At 38.0% G+C, this 19978-nt stretch overlaps 1 protein-coding gene across 9 annotated transcripts in view; it reads left to right on the top strand.

Moving 5' to 3' along the window:
* The window catches only part of LOC106025896 (zinc finger protein 709-like), a 121651-nt gene extending 102625 nt beyond the window's left edge, over positions 1–19026 (top strand). For 8 of the 9 annotated variants that reach the window (XM_063243192.1, XM_063243194.1, XM_063243199.1 and 5 more), the window contains one exon: positions 1407–5482. In XM_063243192.1, the coding sequence (XP_063099262.1) occupies positions 1407–2730 (1324 nt within the window). In that variant the 3' untranslated portion in view covers positions 2731–5482. Of the gene's footprint in view, positions 1–1406; positions 5483–18005 lie in introns of those variants that run through there. The other variant, XM_063243201.1, reaches the window with a different exon arrangement.
* Positions 19027–19978: the final 952 nt, after the last annotated feature.

Raw genomic sequence — 19978 nt, 5'->3', positions numbered from 1 at the left:
ATGAGGGAATTAAATCATGAAAACATATGACATTGCATATAGACATGTATGAAAGGCATACACTTTGAGTTATGATATTCTGCCTTCAGTTTTTCTACCCATGTATACATGTGAATACAACACATTCATTATCTAAAAATTACTAAGATTGCAATAGAATTTGAAATAAAATGGAGTGCTCATGTTTCCAAGCCATGCCCTAGAGAATCAGCCATTCTAATTAAAATTCTGAGTAATCTGTTGGAATGTTAGTGCACTCATTCTGAATATCAGTATGCAATTTTCTCTAGAAATTGATCCCCTCATACTTGTCCTGGATATATTTTTAAAAACTCAAAATCTGCATAAAATTTAGATACATGCTTACTCATATACAATGCAAATCAAGTTATAACAGATCAGGGCTTGAAGAAGCTTAGCTATCTATCACTGGACTTGTGGAGAAGGAAAATATTAATAGACTCTGTGATTGTGCATTCTTGTAAACCCAGCAAACTAGGAATCAGATTTTGCAGAATGGCAAATTCAAGTTCAAACTTCACAGCTTAATGATCAGTGAAAATCTCTAAAAACAGATTTTAAAAAAAGCTATAGATGTTATGCTAATACGTGTTGCTCATTCCCAGCATGGAAAAGAAAAAAAGTGTGTTATATAATCTCAAAAAATAAACAGTATAATGTCATTTGCCATAAGAAATAGATGGATCTTTCTCCTAGCAATTCAGTGAAATAGCTGAGCTATAAAACCTAAAAGGTCACAGCATTTCTTTTAGATGAGAAAGCAAAGTATAAATTGTGGAATGAAATGAAAGAGAGTCGATAGAGAAAAGTAAGACTGACCATATGGAAAAGGGAATTACAGGTTAAGGACAGAAGCGAGATTGTGATGGGGAAACATATCAGAATGATCTGTATGTGATACACATATGTACCCATGCCCAAAGTGAAGCTAAAGATTCTGCATTTCAAAAGGTACCAAATTTTAAGATTTCTAAACGTGTACCAGTATTTTGGGAATGGTTGTTTTCAACATATCTTACAAGGCCATTCTGTTGCTTCATGGTCAGAATTTCTTAGCAGCCATTAAAAACAGAACGTGACATTAATGCAGTCATTAAACTGAGACCCATTTCACTGTCAATTTTTCTTTTTTTTTAATTTAATGTAAGGAAAGACTAAACAAAACACAATAAGTAGAAATAATACTACTTTTAAAGTGAAAATAAACAGTAAGAAATCGCAAGACGATGATTACATATGGTGTTCATAAAAATAGTTAATCAAATACAAAAGTGAAACATGAAGTGGGGATTCAAACAGCAAGACTGCAAATAGTTTTGTTCAACTCTCCAAAAAAAGCTTAGTAATATGGTTATCAATCCTATATGTGATGTTTTTCTTTACAGAAATGACAAGCTAGGAAAGTCCTATGGACATACATCTTGGAATCAGTGTAAAGAAGTATTCCTTTGTACTGCAGAAGGTAATGTGAATGTGAAAGAAACAGAAGCACACCACAATGTTAAGATCCACAAAAAATATTGCAGTGGAGGGAAACCCTATGTATGTCAGCAATGTGGAAAAGGTTTCATCAAATCTGGACATTATAAGCAACATGAAAGAATTCACACTGGAGAGAAACCCTATGTATGTAAGCAATGTGGCCAAGCTTTTAACAGAAGTGCATATTGTAAGGTTCATGAAAGAATTCATACCGTAGAGAAACACTATGTATGTAAGCAATGTGGGAAAGCTTTTAACACATGGGGAGATTGTAACAAACATGAAAGAAATCACACTGGAGAGAAACCCTATGTATGTAAGCAGTGTGGGAAAGTTTTTAAAACACGTGCGTATTGTAAGGTTCATGTAAGATTTCACACTGGAGAGAAACCTTATGTATGTAAGCAATGTGGGAAAGCTTTTACCACACATGGACAGTGTAAGGCACATGAAAGAATTCACACTGGAGTGAAACCGTATGCATGTAACCAATGTGGGAAAGCTTTTAACACACGGGCAGATTGTAAGAAACATGAAAGGGTTCACACTGGAGAGAAACCCTATGTATGTAAGCAATGTGGGAAAGCTTTTAACACACAGGGATATTGTAAGAAACATGAAAGAATTCACACTGGAGAGAAACCCTATATATGTAAGCAATGTGGAAAAGGTTTCTTCATCTCTGGTCATTGTAAGCAACATGAAAGAATTCACATTGGAGAGAAACCCTATATATGTAAGCAATGTGGGAAAGCTTTTACCACACATGGACAGTGTAAGGCACATGAAAGAATTCACACTGGAGCGAAACCATATGTATGTAACCAATGTGGGAAAGCTTTTAACACACGGGCAGATTGTAAGAAACATGAAAGGATTCACACTGGAGAGAAACCCTATGTATGTAAGCAATGTGGGAAAGCTTTTAACACACGGGGATATTGTAAGAAACATGAAAGAATTCACACTGGAGAGAAACCTTATGTATGTAAGCAATGTGGAAAAGGTTTTACCATCTCTGGACATTATAAGCAACATGAAAGAATTCACACTGGAGAGAAACCCTATGTATGTAAGCAGTGTGGGAAAGCTTTTACCCAACTTGGACATTGTAAGCAACATGAAAGAATTCACACTGGAGAGAAACCCTATGTATGTAAGCAATGTGGGAAAGCTTTTACCCAACATGGACATTGTAAGCAACATGAAAGTTCACACTCCAGATAAAACCAGTGTATATAAGTATCATGAGAATTTTTGAGCACACATACATATTGCATGATGCATGAAATCTTCACACTGGGCAGAAAACTTATATATGTAAGGAATGTGGGAAAGGTTTCAGCAGAAACGCTCATTGTCCAATACATGAAAAAAATTACACTGTTGAGGAACCCTGTGTATGTGAAGAATGTGGGAAAGCTTTCACCACATGTGGATATTGTAAAATACATCAATGACTTTATACTGATAAGAAACCCTATGTATAGAACAATGTGGCAAAGCTTTTACTGCATAGAGTCATTGCAAAACACATGAAAGAATTCACACTGGGAAGAACCACTGGCTATGTAAGCAAGTGGAGACACTTTCAGCAGCCATATTGTAAGTGAAATATGTGAAAAAACTCACACAAGTGATAAATTCTATGTGTTATGGGAACCCTAAGCACACATGATCATTGTTACATATCTGAAAGAGCTCACTGGATCCTATGTGGATTAACAATGTGAGAAATATGGCAATTCATGTTTGTTGTTAAATACATAGAAAAAACATCACTCTTGAGACAGTGTAGATCTAAGTTTACTTTAAAAATTCCTAGGAGAGCTGAAGAAATAATCAATACAGAATTTTGATGTCAATATTTCTTCACAAATTTTACAGAAATGCCAAATCTGAGGAGAATCTCTACTCAAGTGCACATGTTGTATGGTTTTCAGTTAATGACTTGTACCTCTTTAGATTTTTTAAAGTGTCTTTGTGCTTCAACACGGCATCTTGTAATTAAACATGGTAAACGGAAGTGGGCTTTTCAATTTCAAGTATGGATAGTGTCTATGTCCTTAATATTTTGTCTTTAAATATTTTATATTTTTGTGAATTTTAATGTTGTTTATTTAAAGAGAAAAAAACAGAAAAAAAGTGTAGAAATAATACAGAATTTCAGAAAAATAATAAGATATCACTAGTTGATTTGTTACATATTGTCATCTTAGAAGTAGTTGTTCAAGTTATAAAATTAAAGCACACAAAGTGATATTCCAATAATGACACTGCGAACAGTTAACTTCTATAATCCAACAAAAACTTATTAATATGCTTATCTGTCCTACAGACTTGTATTTTTCTTAAAGAGTGTAAGATTAAACATGACAAAACAGAAGATAACAGTTCATAAGAAAACTAGTTAAGGAAACACAGATTTCAAAGCAAGTCCACTGGAGATGTTCACTGTTTATCTTACTGTCTCTAGTTTTCTTCCAAATAGTTTTTCCCATCTTCACATGCATTAAATATATACTGAACACTATAGATCTAAGCAAATAATTACAGAATGATGCAGGCTTTTTTGGTCTTCAAGACTTATTTTGAGGAAGTCGAAGATGACTACGATAATGTCTCTCATTCTCTTCGTAATAGCTGTCTTTATCTTTAGGTATGCTCAAATTGAGCATAAGAAACTAGACTAATATCACTCTGAACAGTGAATAATAGCATCCTGAGAAGGAGAAAGTTGAGGAATTGCCTAATAAAAGAAGGCAGAGGACATTGTTAAAAGTGATTAGACTCTGTTCCATTCTATATGATAGTATCAAGTTTGAAGACATAGGCAACTACTTTGAAGACAATAAGATTCACTAAGATACCCATTCTTGTTTGACTATTGTCTTCTTTGGAAGTCCTGTAATGTTTACAATGCCTAAGTTTTATTGGTCTTGTTCTCTACTGTTTTGTCCAACTTTATAATATCTAATGAGATAGACAATTCTTTTTAAGGAAACAAGGGACAACGTTGATAACCATTGTTGATAAACTTGTACTCTGTTCTACACCATGTGCTATGTCTATCCTTGGTATTGACTGACAGCTTTGTTTTGCAATATTTGACTGTATTCTTCCCCCCCCCCAAAAAAAAGTAATAAGCACTAAGGAGTAATAAAATCCAAAATGTGTAAATTTTGTTGTAAAAAAGAGAGGGAAAAAAAAGAAGAAAAAGAGCTCTAACGGATGTAACAGCAAGTGTGTTTAGGGGTGTTAAATAGCTGACTATATCAATGTTTTTGGATCATTGAACACAGCTGTTTGCAGTCTCCCTGTTTGAATGTCCACCTTGTATTCTTTGATACTGTGATTTGAGGAACTATTTTCAAGATGATAATATGTAATCTACTAACAGGTGATTTCTTACTGTTATGTTTTTTTTTTTGTAGTTCTGTATTACATGTACCCTTACACCACCTTGGTTTGTTTTGTGTTTTTCTCTTTTTCCTCTTAAATAAAAAAAAAAGATTTAAAAAAAGTGTATCGGGATTTAAAAGCTACGGTAGTCTTATTGCTCTGTTTAGTTTGATTACATTTTGCTCTGGTCTGTCTATTTATATTAGACTTGAGCACACAGAGAGATAACCCCAAAACAGCAGGTTATACCATGGTAACTATCCTTAATTTCCTATTAACTTAAACTAAGTTAATAGGAACCTGGTATTACTTACATGGTCCTCTATGACTGATCTTCTTTGAAGCTGTTTTGTTTGAATGATATTTGGCCTTGACTGAATTTATTCACATTTGCTTTGCTTACTGGTATCAAGTCCAAGAGTAGAGGCAACTACTCTGAAGATAACAAGATGTAAAAAATATACATTGGGGGGCTGTGGATTTAGCTCAGTGGCTTAAGCAACTGTCTGGCAAGTGTGAGGTCATGAGTTTGATCTCCAGTACCAAATAAATAAATAAATAAAAGATATGCATTCCAGGTTTGATTATTTTTTTATTTAAAGAGAAAAAAGAAAGGAAATAAAAAAATGAAGCAGTAAAAATGTACACATACTACATAATTTCAAGAAAAAAATACAGTAAGAAATCACTAGTTAATAGGTTACTTATATATCAGCTGAGCGGAGGCCAGCCCTGCTGCTGCCTTTCCCACCTGGGGCCCATACTATGACCCCTGTGGACTGGAAGGTGTGCATTCAGCTGAGCGGAGGCCGGCCCTGCTGCCGCCTCTCCCACCCAGGGCCCAACTACCACCTCTGGGGACCGGAAGGTGCGCATCCAGCTGAGTGGAGGTGACTCTGGTCTGGCCCTGATACTGCAAATTGAGGAAGCTTTAGGTCTACCTGAGAGGAGCCTGGAAAGCCTCTTTTAATCCAGGGGCTCTGTGGCCCAAGGAGGGAGCTACTACAAAAGGAGTCCCAAGAGCCCAGGACATAAGAGTCAGTTTACAACACAACCAGGGGAAACCCTGAAACAACACTTGAAACACAGTAATATAGGAAAATGACAAAGACCAAAATTCAATCTCAAACATCCAACCCATCACCCCAAGAAAGCCTAGGAGCCATGTACATAGAAGAAAATACATGCCATATACCTGAAATACCTGAAACAATAGTAACAGAAATAAAGAAGCAGCTCTGGGAAGCTTTGAAGGAATTCAAACTAGAAATAATATATCAGGTAAAAAAAGAAATAATAAAAGAAATGAAGGAGATGCTGAACATATCTAAACAAGACACAGCTAAACAATTGGAGGAACTAAACAAAAGGATAGAATCTCTGGATGAACAATATAAGAAACAAACAGAATATATAAAACAGATGCAAAGAGATATACAGGAAATCAAAAGCAACATTGAAAGTTGTAAAAACCACCTGAATGAATGCGAAGATAGAATTTCGGACCTCGAAGACAAGATTGCAGCCAGAGAACAGGAAAGGAAAGATCTTTTAAAAATAACAAGAATCAAGAAATAACAATACAACACCTGCAAGATGACGCAAAGAAAAACAACATCAGGTTGATAAGGATAAATGAAAAAGAAGGAGACAATACAAAGGATGTCAAGAGGATATTTAAAGAAGTAATTGTTGAAAACTTCCCAAACATGAAATTGGAAACTTATATCAGGATCAATGAAGCATGTAGAACTCCAAATAGCCATAACCAAAATAAAACTACACCCAGATATATAATAATCACCATTCCAGAAATTGAACAAAAGTATAGAATATTAAAAGCTGTCAGAGATAAAAGACATATCACCCATAAAGGAAAACCTATAGAATCACAGCAGAGTTCTCAACACAAACAATAAAGGCAAGAAGAGCATGGAGTGAAATATTTCAGACCCTAAAGGAAAATGATTTCCAACCTAGACTAATGTACCATGCAAAACGGTCCTTCAAAATTGATGGAGAAATAAGATACTTCCATGACAAAGAACAGCTAAAGAAATTCATGATCACCAAGCCAACCCTGCAAAGAATACTGAAAGACAGTCTAGATACACTTAAGAAAAAACCATTTAACAAAGCAGACAATCAAATAGAACAAAAAGATAAAGATGCAACAGCAGAAAGATAACATCTCACTAATAAACCAATATATAACACTTATAACCATTAATGTAAATGGTCTCAGCACACTAATTAAAAGAAATAGACTGGCAGAATGGATCAAGAAACAAAATCCAACCATATGCTGTATACAAGAAACCCATCTAACCCAAAAGGATACTGACAGACTGAAAGTCAAAGAATGGAAAACAATACTTCATTCAATAGGAACTCAAAAAAAAAGGGGGGTAGCTATTCTGTTTGCAGACAATGTGAACTTCAAACCAATAATGATCAGAAGAGACAAAGCAGGTCACTGCATATTGGTTACGAGAAAACTTCAAGAGGAAGAGATAACTATCTTAAATATATATGCACCAAATTCCAAAGCACCAAGTTATGTAAAACATGTAACATCAGAAATGAAAAACCAAATTAGCAGTAATACAATTATAACAGGAGATTTTAACACACCATTGACAACAATGGACAGATCAACAGGACAGAAAATCAGCAAAGAGATAAAAGAACTGAATCACACCTGTAAACAAATGGAATTGATAGACATATACAGAGTATTCCACCCAACAACAACAGAATACACATTTTTCTCAGCAGTACATGGGTCATTCTCTAAAATAGACCATATATTAACTCATAGAACATATTTAAAGAAATGCAAAAGAGTTGAAATCATCCCCTGCATGTTATCAGATCATAGCGCTATGAAATTAGTAATTAATGATAAAAGATACTGCAAAAATCCCATAAACACATGGAAAATGAATTAACACACTCTTGAGTAATCAGTGGGTCACAGAGGAAATTAAACAATACCTACAAACAAATGAAAACACAAATATAACTTGCCAGAATCCGTGGGATGCAATGAAAGCTGTCTTCAGAGGGAAATTTATTGCACTGAGTTCCCACATCAGGAAAACCAAACAAATACAAATAAATAACTTGATGCTACACCTCAAACAGCTAGAAAAAGAAGAGCAAGTCAAGCCCAAAGCTGAAAGAAGAGAGGACATTATAAAAATCAGACCAGAAATTAATGCAATAGAGACTAAGAAAACAATACAAAGAATCAATGAGTCAAAGAGTTGGTTCTCTGAAAGAATAAATAAAATTGATACGCCCCTAGCCAACCTTATTAAAAAAAGGAAAGAAAAAGCTCAAATTCATGCAATAAGGAATGAAAAAGGTGAAATCACTACAGACCCAACAGAAATACAGAAGATCATCAACACCTATATCAAAAACCTCTACTCTCAAAGGTTAGATAACGCAGAAGAATTAGACAGATTTCCAGAAGAATATGAAGTACAAAAGCTAGGTCAAGAAGAAGTAAAACTGCTGAATAACCCAATTTCTATTCATGAAATCAAAAATGTAATTAAGTCATTACCTACAAAGAAGAGCCCAGGCCCAGATGGATTCACTGTAGAATTCTACAAGAAACACAAAGAGGACCTAATGCCGACACTCCTCAAACGCTTCAATGAAATTGAAAGGGAAGCAATCCTTCCTAAGTCATTCCTGAAAGCAAATATTACTCTAGTACCAAAACCTGAGAAAGACCCAACTGAAAAAGAGAACTAAAGACCAATCCCCCTAATGAACACAGATGCAAAGATCCTCAATAAAATATTGGCAAACAGGATGCAGCAAGTCATCAAGAAGATTATACACCATGACCAAGTGGGATTCATTCCAGGTATGCAGGGATGGTTCAATATATGTAAATCAATAAATATAATCCACCATATCAATAGAGTCAAAAGTAAGAATCACGTGATCATTTCTATAGATGCAGAAAAAGCTTTTGATAAGGTACAACATTCATTTATGATAAGAACCTTACAGAAAATTGGAATAGATGGTCTTTACCTCAACATACTAAAGGCCATCTATGACAAACTAACAGCCAGTATCATACTAAATGGCCAAAAATTGAAGGCCTTTACTTTAAAATCAGGCACAAGACAAGGCTATCCCCTGTCACCACTCCTATTTAATATAGTGCTGGAAATACTAGCCAGAGCAATTAGACATGAAAAAATAAATAAAAGGCGTAAAGAGAGGAAAAGAAGAAGTTAAACGATCACTATTTGCAGATGATATGATACTCTACATAGAAGACCCCCAAAACTCCATTGAAAGACTCCTAGATATAATAAATAAATTCAGCAATATGGCTGTATACAAAATCAATACTCAAAAATCAATAGCATTCTTATATACTAACAACTAAATCACAGAGAGATAAATAAGAGAAGCCACACCCTTCACATTAGCAACCAAGAAAATGAAATATTTAGGAATTACTCTCAAGAAAGAAGTGAAAGACCTATACAGGGAAAAATATAATACATTGAAAAATGAAATTGAAGATGATCTCAGGAAATGGAAAGACATCCCTTGCTCATGGATAGGAAGAATAAATATTGTGAAAACGGCCATTCTCCCAAAACTGTTATACAGATTCAATGCAATCCCGATAAAAATACCATCAACATACCTCATACATCTCGAGAAATCAATCCTAAAATTCATCTGGAACCAGAAGAGACCTAGAATAGCAATGACAGTTCTAAGCAGCAAAGGCAAGGCAGGAGGCATCACAATCCCTGATTGAAGTTATACTACAAAGCAACTGTAGTAAAATCAACATGGTACTCGAATCAAAACAGAGCTGAAGACCAATGGAATATATTAGAAGATACAAACACATCTACAAACACACTCAACCACCTCATCTTTGATAAAGGGTCCAAACAGGTTCACTGGAAGAATGACAGTCTCTTTAATAAATGGTGTTGCAAAAACTGGCTCTCCATATGCTGAAAACTAAAACTAGACCCATGCCTGTCACCATATACTAAAATAAAATCTAAATGGATCAAAGATCTAAATATTAAAACAGAAACACTAAATCTATTGGAAGACAAATTGGGTAAAAACCTTGAAGACATAGGGGTAGGTAGAGAATTCATGAACAAGACTCAAACCACACAGGAAATACTTCTCAGAGTCAATAACTGGGATCACATCTTATTAAAAAGTTTCTGCACATCGAAAGAAATCTGTAACATAGTAAAAGAAAACCCACAAACTGGGAAAAAATCCTAGTGAACTGTCCCTCAGACAAAGGACTTCTGTCTAAAACATACAAAGAATTAATAAAAATCAGACCCCCAAAATTCAAAGACCCCATCCAAAAATGGTCATCGGAGATGAATAACCAATTTTCAGAAGAAGAAATACAAATGGCAAATAAATATATGAAAAAATGTTCAGCATCACTAGTCATTAGAAAAATGCAAATTAAAACCACACTGAGATTTCATCTCACTCCTGAAAGAATGGCCAAGATCAACAAAACCACCTATAACAAATGCTGGAGAGGCTGTGGGGAAAAAGAAACTCTCCTGCTCTGTTGGTGGGAGTGTAGACTGGTGCAACCATTGTGGAGGTCAGTCTGGAGATTTCTCAGAAAGCTGGGACTGGAAGCACCATTTGACCCAGGTATTCCACTCCAGGCATATTCCCAGAAGAACTGAAAGCATCATACCACAGTGATATATGTGCACCCATGTTTATAGCAGCACAATTTGTAATATCCAGATCTTGGAAACAACGTAAGTGTCCATCAACTGAGGAATGGATAAAAAAGTTGTGGTATTTTTATACAATGAAGTACTACTGAGCTATAAAGAATGATCACATTGAGACATTTATAAGTAAATGGAAGCAGTTCGAGACCATACTTATAAGTGAAATACATAAAACTCACCTGTATAAATACCGAATAGTTTCCCTAGTGTAAGAAACGATAAGAATACATGAAAGTACATGATAATCATGATTCCCAGTCACACTGGTTTGAAGTCATATAATGTTTTCACTCATTACTTGGAATGGTTTTAATTTGCGTGTTTTTATTTTATTGTCTGTGATACTACAAAGGACTATTTTGAAGAGAATAAGAGAGTAATAGCTAGTGCTGATTTAATATCATCCTGTTGTGAAGCCCCATCAAGTTTTTGTTCATTTGTTTCCATTGGTTCTAGCATGTGGTACCTTATTATATCTTAATGTAGGTGATAGTATAAGCAAGTTTTTTATAGACAAAGAGATAATATAGAAATTGATGTTTGGTTTCTGCTAGCTGGTTCTAAATTCCCTGCAACAATTTCATTCTCTTGAACGGTCTCACAGTGTCTTGATAAATTTGATGCTATAGTATACAAAGTTAGACTCAAATATTTCAAGGAAAGAGTCACTATGGTAACTACTATTAATGTCAAGCTATCTGGGGGTGAAACACAATGATGGTTAAATTTTTTGATTCTAACCGGTGTTGTTATATTGATACGTTCTCTTTTTTTATCTGTCTCCCCCCTTTTTCTTTCCTTTTTTTAAAATTAATTTATTTCTTAGTATCTTTTAACTAAGGGAAAATTAAATTTAAATTGTGTGATAAATTAATTTTTTGTTTCCCTATTAACCTGATTTGAACCCCTGTAGTGTTCTCTATATCTAGTTCTGACTGATTTTATTATATTCTATTTTGCTTAATAGTAACAAGTTTGAGGGTATAGGCAACCATTTGGAAGGCAACCAGATATTCTATGACGCCCATTTTTATTTGACTATTATCTTCTTTGGAATCCTGTAAGCTCTCCAATGTGATTTTGTTGCTCTTATGTACAGTTTTGTTCCATTCTTTTATACTAGCTGATATAGGCTACTCTTTTTAGGATAACAAGAAGCATAATGGTAACCACTGTTGATCACCTAGTAATCCCCCCCCTTTTTTTTTTCATTTTATGCTATGTCCATCCTCCTAATCTAAATGGCTCTGTTTTGCTTTGTCATATTGGGTTTTTCTTTGGTCCATCTTGCTTTTTTTTTTTTTTTCATTTTTTGGCCTTATTTTTTCAAACTTTTTTTCTTTTCCTCTTCAAAGAAAAAGTTAAAAAAACTATGGAAGTAATGGAAACTAAAATGCGTGATTGTTAGTGTAAAAAAGAGAGGAAGGAAAGTGATCTCAAGGATATAACTGCAAATTTATTTAAATGTGTAGGAAAGAGAACCATATTGCTGAGTTTTTCTTCGATCATTGAGCAGAACTTACTGCAATCTCACTGTATTAATCTCCACTTTGTATGCTTTAATTTTGTAATCTGGACAGCAGTTTGTAAGTTGACAATGTGTGATCTATTAACTGGTGAACTCTTACTGTATGTTTTTTCTCTTGAAATTCTGTGTTACTTCTAGCCTTTTATTGTCTTGCTTCATTTAGTTTTGTTTTTCTCTTTAAATAAAAAAAAACCTATTGGCTGAGCAAGGAATGGTGAAAATGCCTGTAATGCCTGTACTCAAGAGGCTGAGGCAGCAGGGTTCCTGGGAGTTCCAGACAAGCCTGCAACATATTCTGAGTTCAGCTCAGGCTACCATGACACAGGGAGACCCTGACTATAAAAGAAAATGAAAAAAATAGGAAAGGAATGAAGAAATAAAATAAAATTCCTAGTGATTTTGTCCCTTGGTGTGCATCTGGGCAAGTTGTTTTAGTCTGTGGTCCTTTTCTTCCAGTGTAAAACCCTTTTGACTACTGTTACTTTATAGTACCTGGAAACTAGTATTTTGATGTCTCTACTTTTAATGTTCTTTCTATGGCTATAGGAAGACTCTTTGTACTTCCTTGTGAATTTTCATATTTTTTTCATGTTTCTAGGAAAATGGCACTGATACTTTGACAGGAATGGCACTGAAACACCTGGTTGCTCTGGGTAGCATGTACATTATAACATGAATTCTTCCCATCCCTCATCACAGTATGGCTTTTCTTCTATTAGTGCTCTTCTACTTATTGCATTCCAAGAAGATGTGAGTTTGCTTCAATTTCCCTAATCATTAGTTATTTTTGATTATTTGTTAAATGAATTGTGTTCTTTGTATTTGAGGCTACAATTTGTTTGTAGTATGTAGTAATGAATTGATTAGGCCATGTTGCTCAAGTACCCTGCAATTTAAGTGATTTATGAATTTGTTCCATAAGGTTGTCAATGGAGTTTAAATTTCTTATATACAATGCTGCAACCTCAGGAGAGCTGCAACAACAATTAATTCTTCCTTTCTGATTTGGAAGGCTTTGCTTTCTATTTCTGGATTAAATTCTATGGCCAGGACTTTGAGTAGTGTATGTTGAAAAGATTTGCAAGCCTTGTCTCCTTCCTTACCCTAGAAGCTAAGCTTTCAGCTTGTCAGCCCCTGAGCACCATGACAAGCATTGAGCTTGTCATGCTGTGCTGAGGTCAATTCCTCCTACATATAGTCTATGAATGATTTTTATCATGAAAAAATGGTGAACTTTTGAGCTTCTCAAAGCTGTTTTTCCAAATCTCTTCAGGGGTTAGCTGTGCCTTATGCTGTGAATGTGGTAAGTGACACTTAATAGTTTGTGCGAGAGGGAACATTCTTGCACCACTAAGATTGAGCCCAGTGTTGATCGTGTTGGTTAATTTTGAACATGCTGGTGAGTTAATGTGGCAAACATTTAGCTGAATACTTTTGTGTGTGTTCCTTAGGAATATTAGCCAACAGAGTGTTTTCATTTATTTTATTTTTAACACATTATTGTCTGGTTTCATTCTCAGGATGATTTGTCACTTAAAAGAAGTTGGTGGTGGTTTTTTCTTCAACGTGATTGAAGAATTGAAAAACAATCAGTATTTATTATTTATTATATACTGGATAAAATTCACCACTGCACTTATTGTATCCTAGCTTTGTTGTGTTATTAAGCAACTGTGATATTTACACATTGCCTGTGATCCTTATTGCTCTGTTCATCAGACTGTTTCCTTCTGATGCATGTAGTTTGGGGACATCAATGGACACCACATATCCTTTAAGGGTCACATTTCATTTTATTTACTGATGCTACCATTTACTTTTATATCTTCAAACTATCTCCATAATATATAATTTTGTGAGTAACTCCTTTCAGTTATGCAGTTTTTAATGCGCACTCTTGCAGGGTTTGGTTACTGCTGGAGGAAACTGGGGCTGGTGAGGGCCTGGTCTCTTATTTAAGGCTTTGTATCCTGACCTGCCTGCAGTGACTCCATCTCGTGACCTTACACCCTGTAAACACCTGTCCTGCTCCATAGCTACGGTGAGTCCACATGTGGCAGTTCAGATTTTCACCTGGGTGGAAAACATTCAGTCAATTTGAGCTCTGTAACAGACTGATCTTCTCATACAGAGCTCCCCTGAGTGAGACAGGGGGCCTCAGACATGTAGGGAGGAGCTGAGGAACCATTCCAGCTCTCTCCTGTCCAGTGTGGAGTGTGTGACACTTTCGTTAGAACTCACCGATGGATGAGGCAGCCTGGACTGGGCCTGTTTTAGCCATGGTTCCTGCTAGGTGCCATGGTGTCCTGCACCTCTGCCTGGACCATCTCTCTGACTTCAGATCTCCACAGAGATCTGAGCAGACTCAGTCTTCCTCTACCAGGCTCTAACTCTATGCTGAGGATTCAGGTGAAATATCTGCGACCCTCAAATTCATCTTATATACATTTAACCTAGAAATTCCAATTCTAAGTGTCATTATAAAAAATGATATTGATAGCCACCATATTCTCTTCTTAATCAGTTAAGGTGTGGACAGTTAGAAACCATGAATGTTCCACAGCACAGCTGCTGAGTTAATTATAAATGACAGCCACTGAAAATGCTGAAAGAAGGCCATGTCCTAGGCCATGTCCCTGATCTTTCCTGGAATTGAAGAAAGCTTGTGTCCTGGTTATTTCTCCACCCAGTAGTGAAGAGATGCAGGCCTTCACAGCAGGTGAGGACAGGAGAGAGGAGCTGGTCAGTGGCAGACCTCTCTTCCTGGGAGGGATGTCTTTGTGGTTTTTCCATGTTATGTTCCACTGCATTATTTATAGTGCTCCACTCAATATTACTTCTCTCCTGTTCAATTCACTTAAGAATAAATGGTTGTTGTTTTCTTGAATACGTGAGTGGAAATGGATGACTTAATTTTCTTTTATGTGTAATGTAGGATAAGCATATAGAAGAACATTCAAGCATCACTTTATAGATATATAAAATAAGGAGTCTTTTTATTCAGAAAGGCAATGCATCATTCACGACTAACTTTTAAACCCCCAACACATGAAGCCATGTGGATCCCGCTGTGGTGGCTGTCCTGCCCTCCCTACCTGAGAAGTCACTGTGCTCATCTGTGTCTGGTACAGGACACCCAGAATCTTCTTCAGAGTCTCTTTTTCCAGTGAGAAAGACTTGAATCTTCCTGTGCCCAGGCCACGCAGGGAGTGTGCAGCATGCAGAGGAGCCAGCACCTCCTGTCTTACACCGTTTTCTACCACCGCATCCATGCTGTAGCCCAGCACGCCCAATAAGGCAGAGCCACCAGGGTGCAGCAAAGACTCTGCCACCTCAGCCCCAGGGACCTCAAATCCTGGGTCCTGGCCTCAGCCTCCACCAGGCTCCAGGCTCTGCCCTGGGTTGGACTTACATAGTGGGCCAGACACACCATCAGTGTCTTGGGGCTAAGTCCATTTTCCACAGTGACCCTTCCATCCTGCAAATTTTGATCCTTTCCTTTCTAAATGAGGCTGAGGCATTGGAGACAAAACCCCACACATTGGCATTACTTTCTGTTTTTCTTTCTTTCCCCTTCTTCTTTTCTTCTTCCCTTTCTTCTTCTTCTTCTTCTTCTTTTTCTTCTTCTTCTTCTTCTTCTTCTTCTTCTTCTTCTTCTTCTTCTTCTTCTTCTTCTTCTTCTTCTTCTTCTTCTCCTTATTCTTCTCCTTCTCCTTCCTTCTCCTTCTCCTTCTCCTTCTCCTTCTCCTTCTCCTTCTCCTTCTCCTTCTCCTTCTCCTTCTCCTTCTCCTTCTCCTTCTTCTTCTTCTTCTTCTTCTTCTTCTTCTTCTTCTTCTTCTTCTTCTTCTTCTTCATCTCTTCATCTTTGTCTTTGTCCTTCTCTTGGACTTCTTTGTCTTTGACTTCTTTGTCTTCTTCTTGGTTTCTTTGTTGCTTTAAGCCTATATTTAGAGGTGCATTTTGACAAAAACCTTTCTTTGTCTTTTCACTTTCCAGTTAACTGAAGTTTTTACAGATCTCTACTGCAATTCTAAACCTGTGTTTGAAGGCTCAGAATCCATTCTGTGGCTTGGTAGAATGAGGGAAGTAAGGCAGAAACTGAACTTGGGGAAGATTTTGTGCATTTTAGCATATTGTACAACAACACCTGACTCATGGCTTTTTACCTCGAAAATATGGATTTCAGCAGCAAGTGGGTCTGCCACAGACAAAATGAGTTTCTTGTAGGTGTTTCAAACAATCTCATTTACCCTCAACTTGTGAAGCACATGGTATAGGTTTCTTATGGCCAAACTTGAAAAATTATTTCCAGTACATGAAAGGCTGGCACTGGTCCTGAAATCATGATGGAACTTTCTTGTAAACATATGGTCTGATCCACACCTTTCCCGACAGAAGCTAAGAGAGTCAGAGATGGCTGGCACAGATAGAAACACCTCAAGATTGTCAACTACCAGCCACAACAAGCAGGAACCACGTTGCCGAGCTTTCATTGTTGGGTGATTGAATTGTGTGGTGGGTTTTGAACTAGGTTTTCGGAGGCAGCTCAGTAAATCTAGGATGCTGCCTGGATCCCCCTTCCTGCAGTGCAATACAAACAGAAAGTCATGAACATGCATCATTTATTTGAAAATTTCTATTGCAGTTATGAAACCTGTATGCATGAGAGTCCACATCTCTGCCATAGCAGACCCACACACGTGTATTGCCACCATATCTTGTAAAGGGTCAGTTTATTTATACAAAATGCAGAGTAATGTTCTCAGCCTTGATTTTCCAGACTGGTGCATTTCTTGAAGGGAAGTCATCAGTCATTCTTGAAGGGAAGCTAAATGATTTAGTTTGAGTAAACTTCAAATATATTGCTAATGCTTCTGTGTGATGTCCTCACTGCCAGACATGAGGAAGGCAATGAGTGGGATCTGCTGGAGGTTTAGCTCCAGAGGGACACACTTTGCACAGCTGTGTCAGGCAGGGCTCTCCATCATCTAACTGGCCACCCTGGTTTTGCCCAGTGCTGTCTCTGGCTTTGTGAGGTGCTGGATTGCAGTGGAGATGCCCAGTGTACTGGCTGGCCCTGGGGAAACCTTGTCATGCCATGAGTTTGTCATCTTAGCCCTGCACCTCTGTGGCCCTGGGGCCAGGGCAAGGTTCCCCCCAGCTGCAGTGAACAGCATTGTCCAGATGGCTCTCCTTGTGCATACTCTATGTGGAGCCTAGCAAGGGTCCCAGCTCATTCCTGCTTCAAAGAGTATTGTGAATCAAACTCTTGAAAATTTGTGCAGCATTCTGTGTGGGAGAAAACTCTATTCTTAGTCCTAGGAGTTCTGGGGAAGGCTGTTTAGAGCTCTGATGGGAGCTGTGAGATATGGCTGTGCTCTGCCCTTCCCATTGTTGTTCAGCACCTGCCTTAAAATGTGTCAGTGGATGGGGGAACAGCACATTTCAAGGATGTGTGCCTGGATGAAACCAGTTTAGGAGGCTCAGTGTTTTGTTTGCTTGTTGGCCATGTCTGGTGATTCCCTTTGAATTAGAAGAATTTGCCATTTCCTTCACAAAATGGACCCATTACTCACACTTGTAATAAAAACCATCTATCTGATTATTGGTTGTAAAGAAAGGTTTCCTGTTTTGGTTTTGGCATTATTGTTGTTTTTCAAATGCAATGAATCAGCCCTTTGTAGCTCCCTTTGTATCACTGAAATCATGGAAAACATTTTCAAAAATGAAAAGATTAGTACATGCACAATGGTCTCTACATTTTCCCTGTAGACTTTTTTTTTCTCTAGGATTTTCTCTTCTTTCAAAGAGCAGTAGCAGCCAGTCTCCTCCAGAAATGTTTGGCCAAGCAGAATCTGATGCACTGATCGGAAAGACCCAGAGTACTCACTGGTAAGTGGTGGTAGTGTGGGCCACTGCAGCCCTTCCAGGGGGGAGAACTAACAGTGTCTCCTGAGATCCACGTCATGTTGGAACTTAGGACTCTGGGAAGCCAAGCCAGCACCTCCCCTCCCTGGTAAGCGGAGGCAGGGTGGCCCACTACAGCCCTTCCGGGGGAGAACTAGCAGAGTCTCCTGAGATCCACACCATGTTGGAACTTACAACTCTGGGAAGCCAAGCCAGCACCTCCCCTCCCTGGTAAGCGGCAGTAATGTGGCCCACTACAGCCCTTCCAGGGGGAGAACTAGCAGTGTCTCCTGAGATCCACACCATGTTGGAACTTACAACTCTGGGAAGCCAAGCCAGCACCTCCCCTCCCTGGTAAGTGGAGGCAGGGTGGCAGACTGCAGCCCTTCCAGGGCGGGAACTAGCAGTGTCTCCTGAAATCCAAGCTATGTTGGAAATGAGGACGATGTGAAAACAAATGATCATTCTGCCTCCTTGCTTAGCAATAGTGAACCTACTGCTACATGGCCAAGAGTCAAATACCCCCCTTCCCCTATCCTTCTTCCCCTCCTCCTCCCCGCCCATTAGCAAGTGGGAACCAGAAATCTGAGCATCTCCTGGGAGGTTGACCATAGCAAATAAGGGGGACTTCCTTCTACCATTTCTTTGAAGGCAAATATTTTTATTACTGTTTTGATCTTTTCTGATTAATGGTACTGCTCTATTCAATATTCTGTTTTGATAAGTTCTATAGTGTTCTATATTTCATCTCATTTTGACATACGGGATTGAAAGAACAACTATTATAAAGATGAGAAAATATACTGTGATACCTATTACTGTTGTTCCGGTAACCTGCTGTGAAGTTCTGTATCAATTTCACTGTACAATCTTAGTTGGCTTTATTCTGACTTGTTCTGTTGTATACTTTCAAAAAAAAATAAAAAAAAAAAAGAAAGACCCAGGGTAGTAAATCACAGTGAGAGAAAGGTCAGCACTGGGTGGGGACTAGCAGGAGAGAACAGGGATATGGATGGGTCCAACACTGAGCAGAAAGCTGGCACTCGACAGATGTGAAGGTTGTACCAACTGACGATGTGCTTATGTGTGACTCAAATGAACATGTGGAAACTAATGAAATCTTAACTTAAAATTATCTTAGAATTTAATGTTTCAAAGAACTGTAGACTTAAGAGTAGAAAGGAAAACTGAGAGAAATAGAAGAGGTAAAGGGAAGGGGAAGCGAAGGGCAGGTGCTTTGCAGGACTTGAGCCCTGAGTGGAGCTCAGGACACCTGCCATGGAGCCAGTGACAGACCTGCCTTGGAATTCCACCAGACCAGTTATCTGCCCTTTATTTTCAGGTTGATCCCAGAGCTGTAGAGGTCATTGGATGTGGAGCTGGCACAAGATCTGTAAGTAGACCTTGAGCTCAATCTGGTACCAGCCCTGCTTTAGAAAAATCCCCAACTGTCCTTGCTCCTTGCAGGCGCTAAACCTCCCAGGGCCTCTCAGGGACAGCTCTGTGCACAAATGCACCCCAGGAAAACTTCCCATTCTCCCTCACCCCTCTCACTTCTGCATGCCTCTGTGTTCCAGGGGGCCCCAAGTCTGAGAGTCTTTCTCCCTTTAAAGTGCCCCGTGTCCTCCTCAGAAACCAACAGACGCAGGCCAATTCCTTCTCACTGCAGTTCTCATTTTCAGTGAGCTAGGCTTGGCCCAACTCAATCAGATTTGGTTGGGCTGGTTGTCGCACCTTCTTCAGCAGCACCTGCCAGGAGCCAAGAAGGGAAACTCTGATCCTGAGGAGGACAGGTGTAAGCAGCACTCCAGGTCTGGCCTCCCTCCCAAACTGCCCTCCCAGGTTATCCTGTGTG

The sequence above is a fragment of the Cavia porcellus genome, unplaced genomic scaffold (genome assembly GCF_034190915.1).
Source record: "Cavia porcellus strain 051 isolate PalLab524CR breed Dunkin Hartley unplaced genomic scaffold, mCavPor4.1 scaffold_34, whole genome shotgun sequence".
NCBI classification, from domain to species: Eukaryota; Metazoa; Chordata; class Mammalia; order Rodentia; family Caviidae; genus Cavia; species Cavia porcellus.
This window is presented reverse-complemented; position numbering and strand designations above follow the sequence as displayed.